Source organism: Heterodontus francisci, unplaced genomic scaffold (assembly GCF_036365525.1).
Source record: "Heterodontus francisci isolate sHetFra1 unplaced genomic scaffold, sHetFra1.hap1 HAP1_SCAFFOLD_97, whole genome shotgun sequence".
Taxonomy (NCBI): Eukaryota; Metazoa; Chordata; class Chondrichthyes; order Heterodontiformes; family Heterodontidae; genus Heterodontus; species Heterodontus francisci.
In genome coordinates, this window is record NW_027140606.1 from 2,698,599 (window position 1) to 2,717,693 (window position 19,095).

Sequence of the window (19,095 nt, forward strand, 5' to 3'; positions counted from 1 at the left end):
CTCAAACACAGTGCAAGGGACCGACAGATACTGAATGAATCCCACACTCATATTCAATACCAGAGACTGACAGATGCAGAATGGATGTCACACTAAACTTCTTCTTCGGAACTTCCTCAGGAATGAGGATGACTTTCTTCCACTCCAGGGTTGTGGTTCATTAGGCAAGTGAATAGTCCAATTCTTGATCCACACACTCGGCCACAGGTGGGGCAGATGGTGCTTGGTGAGGTGGGTGAATGGGATTCTCTAATTTCCAAATACTCCTTCCACTCTTTGCATTTGGTTGCTTCCTGGGCATGTCGACGAATTTCAAACTGGCTGGCACCTTCGCGGATGCTTCTTCTCCATTTTGGGTGGTCTCAGGCAAGAGATGCCCATGAATCAGTGCAGATGTCAGGGCTTTTCAGGATGTCTTGAAGGAAATTCTTGTAATGTTTCCTCTGCCCTCCTGGTAGCTCCTTGCCCTGATGGAGTTCAGAGTAGAAAGCTTGTTTTGGGACTCTGGCGTCAGGCATGGGGATGATGTGGCCCGTCCAACATAACTGACTAGCCATGACCAGTGTCTGGATACTGGGGATGTTGGCCTGAGAAAGGACACTGATATTGCAGCGCCTGTCCTGCATCTGAATTTGCAGGATCTTGTGGAATCACCACCGGTGATATCTCTCCAGGGCTTTGAGATATCTGCTGTACAGTATCCATGTTTCTGACACATACAGGAGGGCAGGTAACACTGCAGCCATGTCAACCATGAGCTTGGTGTCTGATTTAAGTTCTTTGTCATCAAACATTCTTTTCCTCAGAGGACTGAAGGCTATGCTGACACACTGGACATGATGCTGAGTGTCATTGTCGATATCTGCCCTTGGTGACAGGAGGTTCCCAAGGTATGAGCAGTGATCCACATTGCCCAGTGGTTCGCTGTGGATCTTGATAGTCGAGGGGCAGTGTCGGGGAGCAGGCTGGTAGAGGACCTTTGTCTTCTGGATGTTTTGCTTAAGGCCAATTATTTCATACACCTCCGTGAATGCATTGATCAGGGTTTGACGCTTGGCCTCTGAGTGTGCGCATACGCAGGCGTCGTCAGCATACTGCAGCTTGATGACAGAGGTTGGAGTGGCCTTACATCTGGACTGGAGGCAACATAGGTTAAATAGTTTCCCTCTCGTCCTGTAGAGTAGATCTACACATACGACCTAAAGAACAGCTGATGGGCTGAAAGAACACTGGAACAACAAAAACTTGCTGAAAGCCACGACATGTGAGGATTCTTCAGCACAGTCAAGACCATTTATGGCCCAAATTACCAAGGACCTACCCTACTGAGAGCAAAAGAATGGAGTGACACTGATCAAGGTCAGAGAGGCAATCAGCACTCGTTGGAAGTAGCACTTTGAAGATCTCCTCAATCGCAACTCAGTCCTTGATGCAAGTGCCCTTGACCGCATTCCACAGCATGCTACCTACCGTGCTGTCAGCACAATCCCAGGCTGACAGAGATTGAAAAGGACATCTGACAGCTAAAAAACAATAACGCCGCTGGCATAGATGGAATTCCCATCAAAATTCTAAAATCTGGCAGAGAAGCACTCTTGACGCAAATACGCGGTCTCATTTCCCTCATTTGGAAGGTGGAGAGTATGACAGGGGATCTCCGAGACACTGTAATAGTGATCATCTTTGAAGAAGGTGACAAGACTGACTGTGGTAACTACAGAGGGGTATCCCTGCTGTCCACCACAGGGAAGGTCATCACAAGAGTCCTTCTCAACTGCCTCCTCCCCGTGGCTGAAGAGCTCCTACTGGAATCACAATGTGGATTCTGTCCATCAAGTAGCACAATGGACATGATCTTCACAGCAAGACAACTCCAAGAAAATGTAGGGAGCAGCAGCAACCTTTATACCTGGTTTTCTCTGACCTGACAAAGGCCTTCGACTCTACCAACCAGGAGGGATTATGGAACGTCCTCAAATTTGGCTGCCCAGAGAAATTCATCATCATCCTCTGATGACTGCATGATGACATGCAAGCTGTAATCCTTCCCAACGGACCTACCACTGACCCAATCCCAATGCAAACTGGGGTCGAGCAAGGCTGTGTCATCGCACCAATGCTCTTTTCCGTCATCCTTGCCACAACACTCCACCTCATCTCCTCATACTCACAGTACCAGAGACTGACAGATACAGAATGGATTTCACACTCACAGTACCAGAGACTGACAGATACAGAATGGATGTCACACTCACAGTACCAGAGTCTGACAGGTACAGAATGGATGTCACACTCACAGTACCAGAGTCTGATAGATACAAAATGAATCCACACAGCACCGGAGACTTCTTTTCTTCTTCTTTGGCCTCCTTGTCTCGAGAGACAATGGGTAAGCGCCTGGAGCTTGTCAGTGGTTTGTGAAGCAGCACCTGGAGTGGCTATGAAGGCAAATTCTCGAGCGACACTCTTCCACAGGTGCTGAAGGAAAATTGGTTGTCGGGGCTGTTACACAGTTGTCTCTCCCCTTGAGCCTCTGTCTTTTTTCCTGCCAACTGCTAGGTTTCTTCGACTCACCACACTTTAGCTCCGCATTTATGGCTGTCCGCCAGCTCTGGCGATCACTGGCAACTGACTCCCACGACTTGTGATCAATGTCACAGGACTTCATGTCGTGTTTGCAAACGACTTTAAAGTGGAGACATGGATGGTCGGTGGTTCTGATACCAGTGACGAGGTTGCTGTACAATGTGTCCTTGGGGATCCTGCCATCTTTCATGCGGCTCACATGGCCAAGCCATCTCAAGCACCGCTGGCTCCGTAGGGTGTATATGCTGGGGATGATGACCGCCTCAAGGACTTCTGTATTGGAGATACGGTCCGGCCACCTGATGCCAAGGATTCTCCAGAGGCAGCAAAGATGGAATGTATTGAGACGTCGCTCTTGGCTGACATACGTTGTCCAGGCCTCGCTGCCGCAGAGCAAAGTACTGAGGACACAGGCTTGATATACTTGGACTTTTGTGTTCCGTGTCAGTGTGCCATTTCCCCACACTTACTTGGCCAGTCTGGGCATAGCAGTGTTCTCGCACCTACACTGTTTGGGATCTTCTTCTCACTGCTGCTCTTACATGCGTTCAAGTCTTCAGAAGAAGGAATTTTCCTCCAAGATCAGATGGCAGTTTGTTCAACCTTGCCCGTCTAAGAGCGAAGACCAAAGTACAGAAAGTCCACATCAGGGAACTCCTCTTTGCTGACGATGCTGCATTAACATCCCACACTGAAGAGTGTCTGCAGCATTGCGGCTGCCTACAACGAATTTGGCCGAACCATCAGCCTCATGAAAACGAACATCATGGGACAGGACATTATAAATACTCCATCCATCAATATGGGCGAACACGCTCTGGAAGTGGTTCAAGAGTTCACCTATCCAGGCTCAACTATCACCAGTAACCTGTCTCCCGATGCAGAAGTCAACAAGCACATGGGAAAGGCTTCCACTGGTATGTCCAGACTGGCCAAGAGAGTGGTGGAAAATGGCGCACTGACACGGAACCAGAGACTGAGAGCTACCAAATTACATAAAACACTCAAACACAGGAGCAGAGAGTAAAATAAACGGAATTAATTGCACACTCACATGCAATAGCAGAGACACAACGACACAGAATCAGTCAAAAAGTGTCCTCCCAACAACAGCCAGGACATTTCCAGGGAGCTTTACACAGGGAGCGGCTGTTTTACGATCAACTGGGACTGGAGAGAGTCTTTGTGAAATATACTTACAGATTGCAGTAAGGGTGTTTGTGATTGGTTGCAAATATTTATTCTGATTGGATGGCGGAATACACCAATTAGGCAATTTCAATATAAAACCGTTTAGACATCACTCCCAATCACCCAATCACAATCTTTACTTTCCCCATCCCTCATTAGCATAGAGCTGTGGGATTGTCTATTTAATCCGCACTCGGAAGGGGTTTGGTTTATTTCTGTGTCTGCAATTGGATCTGAAGATGGTTGAGGAGAAGAAGAAAGCAGCTGCTAAGAAGGACGCCAAGAAAACTGTGAGGAAACCGTCAGCAAAGGGAGGCAAAAGGCGGAGAAAGTCGAGGAAGGAGAGTTACTCCATCTACATCTACAAAGTGATGAAGCAGGTTCACCCCGACACCGGCATCTCCTCCAAGGCCATGAGCATCATGAACTCGTTTGTGAACGATATTTTCGAGCGCATCGCGGGTGAGGCTTCCCGCCTGGCCCATTACAACAAGCGCAGCACCATCAGCTCCCGGGAGATCCAGACCGCCGTGCGCCTGCTGCTGCCCGGGGAGCTGGCCAAGCACGCCGTGTCGGAAGGGACAAAGTCGGTGACCAAGTACACCAGCTCCAAGTAAAACTGCACAATGGACTGAATAACATCCCAAACACAACGGCTCTTTTAAGAGCCACCCACAATCTCTCTGAAAAAGCTACATCATCTCTATGGTATCAATTTGTTTTTTTCATGAAGAGTCTGGAACTTTCCAATTGCCTTTGTGATCTCTGTTTTAACCCCATGGATTCTGGGTGATTGACTTTCACTGTTGAGATCTTTGTGTCTCCACTTAATAATGCCGTGTAATTTGTTGTTGATCACTGACCCCATGTTCGCTTTGATCTCGGACGCGCGTTCATTTTCGCTGTTGTACTATTTCGTCAATAAGCTGACAGATCAGTCACTTGTTTCCCTTGTTCAAGCTCGGCCTCAATAATTAATAAGTACATTTTCTAGAAACCCCGCTGTTGTAGGAAACCTCAGTCTCACATTTCAACACCTGACAATAAAACACTTTCTCTCCGCTTTTGTCTCCCACAAATAGGTTCAATCTAGAATCAGTGATGCGGTATCTTGACAAAGATTGACCTGAAATGTGTCCGCTTCCAGAATGCTGTGAATGAGACTTTCTGCCGCCGCTTCCAGACTGTTTCAAAAAGGACGGAGAATAGTCCGAGATCAAAGCGTACATGGGGTCAGTGATCAGTAATTAATTTACGCGGCATTATTAAGTAGAGACACAAAGATCTGATGAAATCACACAGAATCCATGGGGTTAAAAGAGATCAGAAAGGCAATTAGAAAGTTCCAGACTCTTCGTATCAAAAAACAAAACAAATCAAAACCAGAGAGATGATGTTGTAGCTTTTTCAGAGAGATTGTGGGTGGCTCTTAAAAGAGCCGTTGTGTTTGGGATGTTTTTCAGTCCATTGTGCAGTTTTACTTGGAGCTGGTGTACTTGGTCACCGCCTTTGTCCCTTCCGACACGGCGTGCTTGGCCAGCTCCCCGGGCAGCAGCAGGCGCACGGCAGTCTGGATCTCCCGGGAGCTGATGGTGCTGCGTTTGTTGTAATGGGCCAGGCGGGAAGCCTCACCCGCGATGCGCCCGAAAATATCGTTCACAAACGAGTTCATGATGCTCATGGCCTTGGAGGAGATGCCGGTGTCGGGGTGAACCTGCTTCATCACTTTGTAGATGTAGATGGAGTAACTCTCCTTCCTCGACTTTCTCCGCCTCTTACTGCCCTTTGCTGATGGTTTACTCACAGTTTTCTTGGCGCCCTTCTTAGCAGCTGCTTTCTTCTTCTCCTCAACCATCTTCAGTTTCAATTTCAGACTCAGAAATAAACCAAACCCCTTCCGAGTGCGGATTAAATAAACAATCCCACAGCTCTATGCTAATGAGGGATGGGGGAAAGTAAAGATTGTGATTGGGTGATTGGGAGTGATGTCACAATGGGTTTATATTGCAATACTATAATTGGTGTCCTTCACCATCCAATCACATTCAAACTTTGCAGCCAATCACAAACATTCGTACTGCAATCGGGAAGTATGTTTCACAAAGACTCTCTCCAGCTGCAGTTTACATTGAAAGAGCCGCTCCCTGTGTCAAGCTCTCTGGAAATGTTCTGCATGTTGTTGAAAGGACGCTTATTGATGATTCTGTGTCGTTGCTATTGCATGTGAGTGTGCAATCAATTCCATTTCTTTTATTCTCTGCTCCTGTGTTTGAATGTGTTCTGTCATTCAGCAGTTCTCAGTCTCTGGTGCTGCATGGATTTATTCCGTATTTATTTATTTCGAGATATAGCACTGAAACAGGCCCTTCGGCCCACCAACAATCACTTATTTATACTAACCCTGCAGTAATCCCAACCTACACTAGGGGCAATTTACAATGACCAATTTACCTATCAGCCTGCAAGTCTTTGGCGCTGGGAGGAAACCGGAGCACTTGGCGAAAACCCACGCGGTCACAGGGAGAACTTGCAAACTCCGCACAGGCAGTACCCAGAATCGAACCCGGGTCCCAGGAGCTGTGAGGCTGCAGTGCGAACCACTGCACCACTGTATCTGTCAGACTCTGGTACTGTGTTTGAGTATGACATCCATTCTGTATCTGTCAGTCTCTGTTGCTGTGTTTGAGTGTGAGGAGTTGAGGCGGAGTGTTGGTGCGAGGAAGATGGAAAAGAGCGTTGGTGCGATGACACAGACTTAGTTGACCCCAGTTTGCATTGGGATAGGGTCAGTGGTAGGTCCGTTGGGAAGGATTTCAGCTTGCATGTCATCATGCAGTCGTTGGAGGTTGGTGACGAATTTTTCCGGCAGCCAAATTTGAGGAAGACGTTCCATAATCCCTCCTGGTTGGTAGAGTCGAAGGCCTTTGTCAGGTCAGAGAAGACCAGGTAGAAAGGTTGCTGCTGCTCCCTACATTTTCTTGGCATTGTCTTGCTGTGAAGATCATGTCCACTGTGTCTCTTGATGGACAGAATCCACATTGTGATTCCAGTGGGAGATCTTCACCCACGGGGAGGAGACAGTTGAGAAGGACTCTTGTGATGACCTTCCCTGTAGTGAACAGCTGGGATACCCCTCTGTCATTACCACAGTCGGTCCTGTCACCATTTTTGGTGATGATCACAATGACAGCATCTCAGAGATCCCTGGCATGCTCTTGTCCTTCCAGCTGAGGGAAATGAGACCATGTATTTGTGTTAAGTGTTCTTCTCTGTCATATTTTAGATTTTCAGAGGGAATTCCATCTATGCCGGTGGCCTTCATTTTTTTTTTTACCTGTTAGATAGCCTTTTCAATTTCTGTTGGGCTGGGATTGTGCTGACGTCATGGTGGGTAACATGCTGTGGAATGTGGCACTTGCATCAAGGACTGAGTTGCGATTGAGAAGATCTTCAAAGTGCTACTTCCAACGAGTGCTGACTGCCTCTCTGACCTTGATCAGTGTCACTCCATTCTTTACTCTCAGTAGGGTAGGTCCTTGGTAATTTGGGCCATAAATGGTCTTGACGGTGCTGAAGAATCCACACATGTCGTGGCTGTCAGCAAGTTGCTGTATTTCCTGCACTCTTTCAGCCCATCAGCTGTTCTTTAGTTCGTGTAAGCAGATCTACTCGACAGGACGAGTGGGAAACTATTGAAACTACATTGCCTGCAGTCCTGAAACAAGGCCACTCCAACATCTGTCATCGAGCTGCAGTATGCTGACAATGCTTGCATATGCGCACACTCAGAGGCCAAGCTTCAAACCCTCATCGATGCATTCATGGAGGCGTATGAAAGAATTGGCTTGAAGCAAAACATCCGGAAAGCTAAGGTCCTCTGCCAGCCTGCTCCCCGACACTGCCCCCGACTATTAAGATCCACGGCGAATCACTGGACAATGTGGATCACTGCTCATACCTTGGGAACCTCCTGTCACCAAGGGCAGTTATCGACAATGACACTCAGGATCGCTTCCAGAAGGCCATGTGGCCCATAAATCCTGCTCTGCCATTCAATAAGATCATGCCTGTTCTGATTGAGGCCTTAATTCCACTTTCCTGCCTGTGCCCATTGACCAATGACTCCCTTGTACATCAAAAAATCTTTCTATCACAGCCTTGAATATATTCAATGACCCAGCCTCCACAGTCCTCTGGAGAACAGAATTCCAAAGATGAGCAACCCTCTGACAGAAGAAATTCCTCCTCATCTCTTTCTTGAATGGGAGACCACTTATCTTGAAACTGTGGCCCATAATTCTACATTCCCCCACAAGGAGAAACATCCTCTCAGCATCTACCTGTCCAGCCCACTGAGAATCTTATAGGTTTCAATAAGATCACCTCTCAATCTTCTAAACTCCAGTGAGCAGAGGCCCAATCTGCTCAACTTATTCTCACAAGTCAACCCTTCATCCCAGGAATCAGCCTAGTGAACATTCTTTGAACTGATTCCAATACAAGTATATCCCTCCTTAAGTAAGGAGACCAAAACTGTATGGAGTACTTTAGTTGGGATGCCACTAATGCCCAGTACAGTTACAGCAAAACTTCCCTACTTTTATACTCCATTCCCCTTGCTAAAAATTCCAACATTCCATTTGCATTCCTAATTACTTGCTATACCTTCATGCTAACTTTTCTGTAATTCATGTACCTGGCACCCAGATCCCTCAGTACAGCAGCATTCTGCAGTCTGTCTCTATGTAAGTAATATTCTGTTTTTCTATTCTTCCTGCCAAAGTAGACAATCTCACATTTTCCTATATTATACTCCATCTGCCAAACTGTTGCCCACTGATTTAACCTATCTATATCTCTTTGCAGACACTTTATGTTCTCCTCACGACTTTCTTTCATACCTATCTTTGTACCACCCATAAATTTGGCAACAGTACACTCAGTGCTTTCATACAATTATTAATATAGACCATAAATAGTTGAGGCACCAGCACTGATCCCTGTGACATTCCATTAGTTACAGTTTTCCAATCTGAAAATGCCCCATTTGTCCCCACTCTCTGTTTCCTGTGAGTTAGCCAATCTTATATCCATGTGTGTGTAGTTTTCAGTTTGTATCTATCAGTGTCTGGTACTCTATGTGAGTTTTGGACTCTTTCTTACTCTCTCACTGCTATTTTGTGTGTGTTAGGTTGCTTTAGATGACTCAGGCTGAAGTACTGTGAGTGAGTGCAGTAATCAACCTATATCTTTCAGCATCTGGCACTGAGCATGTGTTTCAGCATCACTCTCTATCTGTCAGTATCTGGTACTCTGTGTGAGTGTGGGATTCATTATATAATCCTCCGTCCCTGGGACTGATGGCAAGTCTGGATTTATTCTCCATAAAATGTCAGCACAGCAACAGGCCACTGATGTGGTAGGTTTTCAGCAGACAATATATTTGAGGTTTTGCTTTGTATTAAATATCTGTCACTGTGAACATAATAGTGAAAGATAATGTATCCTACAATCTGATACAGGATTGGTGTGCAAGTGTAACTCAGGCTGTACTGATCAATTTGATCAGTGCCATTCAGTCTGAGGGAGAATCTTGGACTTGCATGTAAAATGAGCTCAGTCTGGAATTGTACAGTATCTTCCATCTGCCACTGTACGAGGTTTCAGGACTGGTATGTAATTTAGAGCTCAGACTATACTGATCAAATTTATAATGTATCTTTTAGTTTCACAATCTGGATGAGTTTTAAACTGGAATCTGAGTTTGGATCTCAGGTTATACGATATTTCAGAATCTCTCAATCTGATTATGGACTTGAGTCTAATGTATCTGTCTGGAAACATGATGGGAATTAATACTGATAATAAACTCATAACCTGTGTAAATATTGGGCTGGTATTTAACTTGAATCTCAGAGTACATTATTGAGGTTAATTCTGTAACTTTGAAACAGGAACCATGTGTCAGTTCTCTGTGTGTTTAATTTGTAGCTGAGGTTGCACTATTGTGGGATTGACACACTGATAATTTGATTGTGGGTGAGTTGTTGGACTGGGATTTATGTATCTACCTGTCAGTGGTAATGAGTTGGGGTGACATAGAAACAACGTCTGTCTTTCCTGCTCTATTTGATTGATGGATTGAAAATGTGTCTCTGGAACTATTTCTGCTGTCTGAGACTGTGGAACTGATGACCTGTCTGTGTCTCTGCGCTCTGTGAGTGATAATGTACGTATTGTGTGTGAGAAGGAGCTGGTGGCACTCTTCCTTGTAACTTGGGTGGAGGAAATAGCCCATTTATTCTGGTTCATTCAATCATTTCCCTGTTTGAACAAAAGTATGTTTGTAACTAAAATACAGGTGAGATCAAAGATATAGAGTTTTAATGAATTTAATCCCTCAAATAATAATCATTATGGATACCCGCAAAAGAACCACCGCAACACAAATATTGTCACTGTTTCACTCCACTACAATAAGTTTCTTCCAATTCTGTCTCCATCCCCTTGTCCACAAACAACCGGAGAATGGCCTCTCCACTCACTCCATGTTCTGAGACCAGTTTCAGATCCACTCCGCCTCCGACAAACAGCCCCCGTCTGCCCCTGAACTTGCCCCGGACTCGATGCTGATCTCTGAGTCTATCTGCGGACATGCTCCCAAAGCGCTGTGCTGCTGGAAGGAGGCTGCTGTTTGCTGCCTTGCTCCGGGACCGGGATCTCTCCATTCGCCGCTGTTTTAAACCATCTTCTTCCGCTCACAGGCAGTGCTGGGGGAGGGGAGCACAGGCCCAGATTTCTGCAGCACTTCAGCCAGAAACGTGGAAAACTTCCGGCACAGAATGAGTCCATTCGGCCCATCGTGTCCGCGCCAGCGGAATGAGAGGGATATCGCCTGTTCCCACAGTTTGTTGTTATTGGACAGTGAAGTGTGGAAACAAAAGAGGACAGTCAGGATGTGGGGAGTTACACAAAGTGAATCTATTATAAGCACCAGGTGAGAAGTGTGAAGGACACATTTTAAACAGCGGCTGTTTGGTTTCATTTGAACGGTTAGACCATGGGAGCGGGAACTGGAAATCTGACCTGTGTAAAAGTCCCTGCTCCGTCGGTCAGTCCCATTCCTGGCCCAGTGGATTGTTTCTGGATGTTATTTAATTGTTGTAAAATGGCCAAAGCCTCTGGTATGCAGTAGCTGGGGGCTGCAGGACTGCAGTGGAATCAGACACTGACTCTGTTTGTATTGCTGGGTTTCCTTTGTGATTGTTCACAATGATTATTCATTGAAAAATTGTTTTGGTCTCTCTTGTAACTTCCACCACATCTCTTCCTGAATTATAATAAATACTTTTTCATTCTACAGGCAATACTTGAGGAAGCTGAATAAATGTAGTGATTCCTCGACACAAGGGGAAGTGCAGCCAGCTCCTCACACACAGTAAGTACAGTATCAGACACAGAGAGCGGAGACATCAATTCCACAATCACCGACAGCAGAAGTAGTCAGAACACAAAAACACACAAAATAGGAGCGGGAGTAGATCATATGGCCCGTGGAGCCTGCTCCGCCATTCAGTACCATCATGGATAACCTTAGGCTTCAATTCCACTTTCCCGCCTGCTCACCTTATCCCCTGATTCTCTGAGAGATCAAAAATCTGTCTATCGCAGCTTTACTGAATGATGGAGCATCCACAATCCTCTGGAGTAGAAAATTCCAAAGATTCACAACCCTTTGAGTGAAGTAATTTCTCCTCATCTCAGTCCTAAATGATCAGCCCCTTATCGTGGCACGGTGTCCCCATGTTTTAGATTCTCTGACCAGCAGAAACAATCTCTCAGTGTCTCCCCTATCATGCTTCTTCGGAATTTTGTAAGTTTCAATGAGATCACCTCTCATTCTTCTAAACTCCAGAGTATAGGCCCAATTTACTCAGCCTCTCATCATAGGACAATCCCCTCCTCCCAGGGACTAATTTAGTGAACATTTGCTGCACCGCCTCCAATGCACATATATCCTTTCTTAAGTGTGCAGACCAAAACGTCACACTGTATTCCAGATGTGGTCTCACCGAAATCCTGTACAATTGTAACTCACTTCTTTATTGCTGTATTCTAATCCCCTCGCAATAAAGGCCAACACGCCATTTGCCTTCCTAATTGCTTCTTGTACCTGCATGCAACTTTCTGTATTCCTTGCACAAGTACACCCAAGTCTCTTTGAACACCAACAGTTACAAGTTTCACACCTTTTATCAAATATTCTACATTTCTATTCTTATGACCAAAGTGAAGAACTTCACACTTCCCTACATTATACTCCATCTACCATCTTCTTGCCCACTCACTGAACTTGTCTATATCTCTTTGCAGCCTCTCTATGTCCTTCCACAGCTTCCCTTTCCATCTACCTTTGTATCATCAGCAAACTTAGATACATTACTCTCTGTCTCTTCATCTAAGTCATTAATTTAGATTGTAAATAGCTGAGACTCCAGCACTTATCCTTGCGACACTCCATTATTCACTGCCTGCCAATCTGTTTATACCCACTCTATGCTTCCTGTCCATTAACCAATCCTCTATCCATGCTAATATATTACCCACAATTCCATGAGTCCCTTATCCTCTCTATTAACCTTTTATGTAGCACCTTCTTGAATGCCTTTTGGAAATCCAGGAATACGACTAGTTTCCCTTTACCCTGCTAGTTACATCCTCAAAAAACTCTCATAAATTTGTCAAACAAGATTTCCCTTCAGGAAAATCATGTTGACTTGTTTGAATGCTTTTCTCAGTGCATTGTTCAGACTTACTGCATTTTCCCAAGGACTGATATTAGGCTAACTGACCTGTAGTTCACAGTTTTCTCTCTCCCTCCTTTCCTGAAAAGCAGTGTAACATTTGCCAACTTCCAATCTGATGGAAATTTTCTGACCCCCTCCCACACCCACTGCAATATTACACGGAACGGGGGTGGGGAGAAACAGCCTGTCTGCCCAGGTCAATCAAGGCCCTTAATTGGCCAATTAACAGCCACTTATGGGCCTCCTCTCTCTGCTGCAGGTATTTTATCCTTGGTTGGGTTGGGGGCGGGGAGGCAGTGTGGCAAAGGCACCAAGAACCCTGCCTGATAAAACCAGGCGTCTTTCTTGCGGGCTGCGGGGGGTTCCTCCTGATTAGGCACCCTGTTCCCCATGGAGGGCCACCCTCAAAGCTCCAACTGCCCCCATTGGGCACCCCCGGACCCTGTCCCTGACCCCCCATTGCCTCAGACTTAAAGGTAACATTATATATTCTATCAGAACAGACTGAATGACAGATAACATAGCACGCCACAAAACTATAGTGTTAGAGTGACAGATATTGTCTCAGTTATTTATTGCAGCCTGAGCTACACATGAGATGCCAATCTAAAATCACATACAGTTTCAGACTGAGATACAGTATTTATTCCATAAATGCAAACCGAACTATATGTTCCACAGGAGTTCATACAATTGAACAAGCCGGGGCTCTTTTCTCTGAGTGGTCACCTAATAGAAGCATTGAATAATATGAAGGGTTTTGTGAGGGTAGAGGTAGAGATGTTTCCCACTTGTGGTGGAGTCCAAAGCTGTCGATATGAAATAGTCAGTAATAAATTAAATAAATAACTCAGGGGAAACTTCTTTACCCTGCTTTGACATCACTTGAGCTGCTGAACATTGTTATATTTAACATCAAGCTAAATGATTAAATGAGGCAGAAACAATTTGAGAGATTTGCTGATAGGATTCGATGAAGTAGGGTTGGAGTAACCTCATTGGAACTACCAGCACTTGGGCAGAAAAGCCTGTCTCTGTGCTGTAAATACTTTGTAATTCTGTGTAGAGTGAATCCAGAATGACAAACTAACCCAGAGATTAATGGCTACTGAATGCATCCCACACACAGGCAGTACCAGAGACTGACAGATACTGAACAAAACCCGCACTCACAGGCAGTACCAGAGACTGACAGATACTGAACAAAACTCACACTCACAGGAAGTACCAGAGACTGGCAGATACTGAACAAAACCCACACTCACAGGCAGTACCAGAGACTGACAGATACTGAACATAACCTATACTCACAGGAAGTACCAGAGACTGACAGATACTGAACAAAACCCACACTCACAGGCAGTACCAGAGACTGACAGATACTGAACATAACTTACACTCACAGACAGTGCCAGAGACTGACAGACATTGAACATAACCTACACTCACAGGCAGTACCAGAAACTGAAAATATTGAACAAAAAGTACACACGCGGACAGTACCTGAGACTGACAGATATTGAACAAAACACACACTCACAGGCAGTACCAGAGGCTGACAGATGTTATGTTCATCCCAAATTCACAGCAGAAACAATAACTGAGAGATCCAACAGAAATCCAACACTTACATATTATACCAGTGACTTAAAGGTACAGAATTAATCGCACTCTCAAATATAGTGCATGTGACTGGGATACAGAATGAGTCTATACTGACACAAAGTACCAGGGAATGACAGATACAGAATGAATCACACAGTCACATACAGCAACAGGGACATTTTGGCACAGTATGAATCTGACAGTCATGTACAGAAACAGAGGCTGACAGATATCAAATGAAACCCACACACACATACAGTGACACAGAGCTATAACATATATGCCACATTCACATATATTACCAGAGATTGACAGATACAGAATGAATTGCACACGCACAAACAGTTCCAGAGCCTTATACATTCAGAGTGAATATCACACTTTGTACCAGAGACTGACCAATGCAGCATGAATCCCACACTCCCACTCAGTAATAGAGACTGACAGATAGCCACAAATACAGAATGATTCTCATTCTCATGTACAGGACAACAGACTGATTTGCCACAATGGTGTCTCTAATCTTTGGGCAAACTCAGTGCAATAACAACTCATCTCCATTCCCAGTATTTCTAAATCCCACCTGTCCTCCATAATCTGAACAATTATTGCATGTTGTGACTGACTGTCTGATCTGTAAACTGCACTGGATCACAGATTGCTGACATTTGCTAGCTGAAAGTGAGAACTGCAAAATAGAAGCAGAAATTGGCACAGCCTGTCAGGGTTAATAAACAGGTAATGTGAGGTAATAAACTTTGTAATAAACTCATATTGCTTCACATTTTTATGCTGAAAATAAAAGTAATCAATTCTTAATAAAAATGTTTACTGCATTGATCTGATATTTGTAAATGTGCCCTGTTATATATTACACTACATTGAGCAGTATTTCTGTCTGATTTTTCAGGATACTATTTGCTTTACTTCAAATAAAGAAAACATAACTACACACAGAACTGTGCACAATGCTGAAAGTTTCACAGCAAACAGTCAAAAGGGAAAGAGATAACATACAGAAATAAAAAAAGCTAAAATACTGAAAACACTCAGCCAGTCCAGAAATAACTGTGGAGAAGAGAAGCTCGGGTTAGTGGTCCAGTTCTGTGACCCTTCTATAGACCTGAAACATTGCTCCTCCCTTCTTCTCTCCGCAGATACTGCTGGAACTGCTGAGTGTTTCTGGCATCTTCTGTTATTCAGATTTCCAGCGGCTGCAGTATTTCTCTTTTTGAAGAATAAAACAATCCCTGGGAGGGAATGAAAGTTTACATAATAAATAAGAGCAGGAGTGGCCACTCTGCCCATCGAAATAGTTCCACCATTCAATAAGATAACAACTGACCTCCTACCTCAACTCCATCTTACCACACTGGCACAGCCCCCTTGATTCCCTTAGTATCCAAAAACCTATCGCTCTCTCTTGAATATACACAATGATTGAGCATCCAGAGCTCTCTGGGATAGAGAATTCAGAAGATTCATAACCCTTTGACTGAAAAAAAAATCTCCTCTTCTCAGTCAAATATGACCAAGCCCTTTATACTGAGACTGTAACCCTTCATTCTCGATTGCCCAGCTAGAGGAAACATCCTCCCAGCATTTACCATGTCAAGCCACTGAGCATTTTATCTGCCAGTGAGATTACCTCTCACTCTTCTGAATTCTGGGGAATAGAGGCCTAGTCTATTCAATCTCTTCTCATAGGACAATCCCCTCATGCAAGGAAGCAGCCTAGTGGCACGTCTCTGTACTCCCTCTAAGGCAAGTATATCCTTCCTTAGATAAGGGGACCAAAACTGCACAGCTGTCCAAGCGTGATCTCACCAAGGCCTGTATAATTGCAATAAATACTCATACTCTAATCTCTTTGCAATAAAGACTAACATATCATTGGTTGAGTACCTGCACGTTAACTTTCAGTGATTCCTGGACAAGGACACTCGGGTCCCTCTGAATATAAACATTTCCCAGTCTCTCACTAATTTCAAAAGTGTTCTGTATTGCTGTTTTCCTGCCAAAGTGTGTAACTTTACACTTCTCCCCATTATAATCCATCTCTCACATTCTTGCCCACATACTTAGTCTGTCTAAATCCCTTTTTTCCCTCTTTGCATCTTCCTCACAGTTTACTTTGCCACCTCACTTTATATCATCAGCAAACATGGATAACATTACATTCGGTCACCTCATCTAAGTAATTGATACAGAATGGAGATAACTGAGTCCCGAGCACCAATCCTTGCAGTATCCAACTACTTACAGCTTTCCTGCCGAAAATGACTCGGTTATTCCTGCTCTCTGTTTTTTGTCTGTTAACTACTACTCAATCTATACTAATATATTATCCCCAAATCGCATGGGACCTACATTGGTGTAATAACCTCTTGTTTTGATAACTTATTGAATGATTTTTGAAAATCCAAACAGACTACATCCACTGGTTCCCCTTATCTACCCTGACAGTTACAACATCAACATATTCTAATTAGTTTGTCATTGACAATTTCCTTTTAATAAATCCATGTTGACTCTGCCCAACCATATTCTGATATTCCACATCACCCTTTACCATGTCTGTAATAATAGATTGTAGCATATTCCCCATTGCTGATGTCACGCTAACTGGCCTTTAGTTCCATGCTTTCTCTCTCTTTCCTTTCTCGAATAGTGTGGATATGTTTGTTACCCTCCAATCCACAGCTTCCAGAATCCAGGAATTGTTTTTTTATAAGGAACGGGAATAGCTGTGGGAAAATGAATCTGAGTAATTCTATTCTGAGTCCACTGTATGATTCAGGTCAAATAATAATTATCAATAAAAAGGAGTAAAATCAGAGTTCAATTTAACTTTAATTTGAAGGAAATCAGTGTTGGAAATATGTTTATTCAATTATACACTTCTTGGTTTGGGAAACAAAATTCCTTTGAGCCAGCACCCAACTCAGTTCCTATCTTTCAGTTTCTCATCTGAGGAATTTAAGGAACGCCAAACTGTAATGGCTGGGAATCAAACCCGGGAAAAACTGCTTGGAAGGTGATTGACCTGAAACATTAACTCTGTTCTCTCTCCACAGATGCTGCCTGATTGCTGAGTATTTCCAGCATTTTCTGTTTTTATTCCAGCTGTTTGGAAGGCAGCTATGCTCACTGCTCTAACAGCATCGCTCACATGGAGCAATACATTGAGTCTTTCTGTGGATTTTGGGACTGGGCCGCTGTCTTTTGGTCTCTGATGCTGTAATCACAGCCAATAAAATACTCAGCTCAGTTCCAGGTGTTTAAAACTGGTAAACTGAAAGGTGACACGATGTTTCAGGATGTGTCAGGATGTTTCTGAACAGCAATAATCACAATTTTACAACACAGAAAGAGTTAATTTGCACAATTGTGCTGCTCTTTGAAAGAACTGTCCAATCAGTCCCACCTCCCTGTCATTTTCACATTGCCCTGTAATTTCCCCATCAAATAATGATCCAATTCCCTCAGGAAAGTTATTATTGAATCTGTTTTCACCTCCCTTTTCAAGCAGTACATTTCTGATCATCAGAACGCGTGTTAAAATATCACCTCATCTCCCCCTGGTTCTTTTAACAATTCTGTGTCCATTGGTTACAGACCCTTCTGCCAGTGGAAACAGTTCCTCTTCAACCCATTAGAATGTAGAACACAACTATTAAATATTACATTAACATCTCTGCACCAAGAAGAACGACCTTATCTTTGCTATTCTTTCACGCATCTCTCGTGCCATTCTAGTCAATCTCCTCTGCACTCTCTCTCAGGCTTTGATATCCCTGCTAAAATGTGGAACCTAGAATTAGACACAATGCTCCAGCTGAGGCCGATAACCAGTGAGATTTATAAAGGTTCAGCATAAACTCCTTGTTTGTGACCCGTACTCTAATTTCTGGTTTCTAACCCAGTGTCCGCTCTGAGCTGTTGAAACTGCCTGAATAAATATTTCCGCCCAACAAAGTGCTCAATTTCGAGGCCGGAATGTGAGAAGCTGCTGAGAATAAGAGACCCTCGCAGTCAGGCGTCATTTCCCGGTGGATTTTTCAATAGAAACTGGGGCTGGAGAGAGTCTTTGGGAAATGGAATTCCTGAATGCAGTGAGAGAGTCTGTGATTGGTTGCAGATAGAAAACTATTCTGACATCACTGCCAATCACCCATCACAATCTTTACTTTCTCCCATCCCTCATTAGCATAGAGCTGTGGGATTGTCTATTTAATCCGCACTCGGAAGGGGTTTGGTTTATTTCTGTATCTGAAATTGAAACTGAAAATGGTAAGGTACCCCCACCAAGCTGAACTGAGGGGCTGGACCCCTGGGAAACCCCTCGAACTGTATCGGGAAATTTTTCATTTGCTGTAAATGTAAAAATGTAATTGGCATGACAAATGTGAAATGGAAGGGTTGTGAAGTAACTCATGATTGTATTGAAGGAAACTGATCTCCCTTGCAATGTTTGTATTTTTTGATGCTGTTTGGCAATGTATTTTTTACAGATTTTTATGAATAAAGTATATTTTGGAAATTAAAAAAAAAGAAAGCAGCTCCTAAGAAGGGCGCCAAGAAAACCTTAAATAAACCGTCAACAAAGGGCGGCAAGAAGCGGAGGAAGGAGGGTTACTCCATCTACATCTACAAAGTGACGAAGCAGGTGCATCCCGACACCGGCATCTCCTCCAAGGCCATGAGCATCATGAACTCGTTTGTGAACGATATTTTCGAGCGCATCGCGGGTGAGGCTTCCCGCCTGGCCCATTACAACAAGCGCAGCACCATCTGCTCCCGGGAGATCCAGACCGCCGTGCGCCTGCTGCTGCCCGGGGAGCTGGCCAAGCACGCCGTGTTGGAAGCAGCAAAGGCGGTGCCCAAGTACACCAGCTCCAAGTAA

The 19,095-nt window shown here is 44.3% G+C and overlaps 2 protein-coding genes across 2 annotated transcripts in view; one reads left to right on the forward strand and one right to left on the reverse strand.

Moving 5' to 3' along the window:
- Nucleotides 1-17,943, reverse strand: part of LOC137360209 (histone H2B 5-like) — a 46,798-nt gene extending 28,855 nt beyond the window's left edge. Inside the window, exons 1-3 of the mRNA XM_068025747.1 lie at nucleotides 17,893-17,943; nucleotides 5,259-5,596; nucleotides 4,314-4,350 (exon numbers count right to left, since the gene is read on the reverse strand). Coding sequence (XP_067881848.1) covers nucleotides 4,314-4,350; nucleotides 5,259-5,596; nucleotides 17,893-17,943 — 426 coding nt within the window. The remainder of the gene's footprint in view (nucleotides 1-4,313; nucleotides 4,351-5,258; nucleotides 5,597-17,892) is intronic.
- Nucleotides 17,944-18,750: 807 nt separating this feature from the next.
- On the forward strand, nucleotides 18,751-19,095 carry LOC137360208 (histone H2B 1/2-like; the record flags this gene model as incomplete). The annotated part of the gene is made up of 1 exon (XM_068025745.1): nucleotides 18,751-19,095. A coding segment is annotated over one exon (345 nt), but the record flags the coding sequence as incomplete, so codon positions are not given.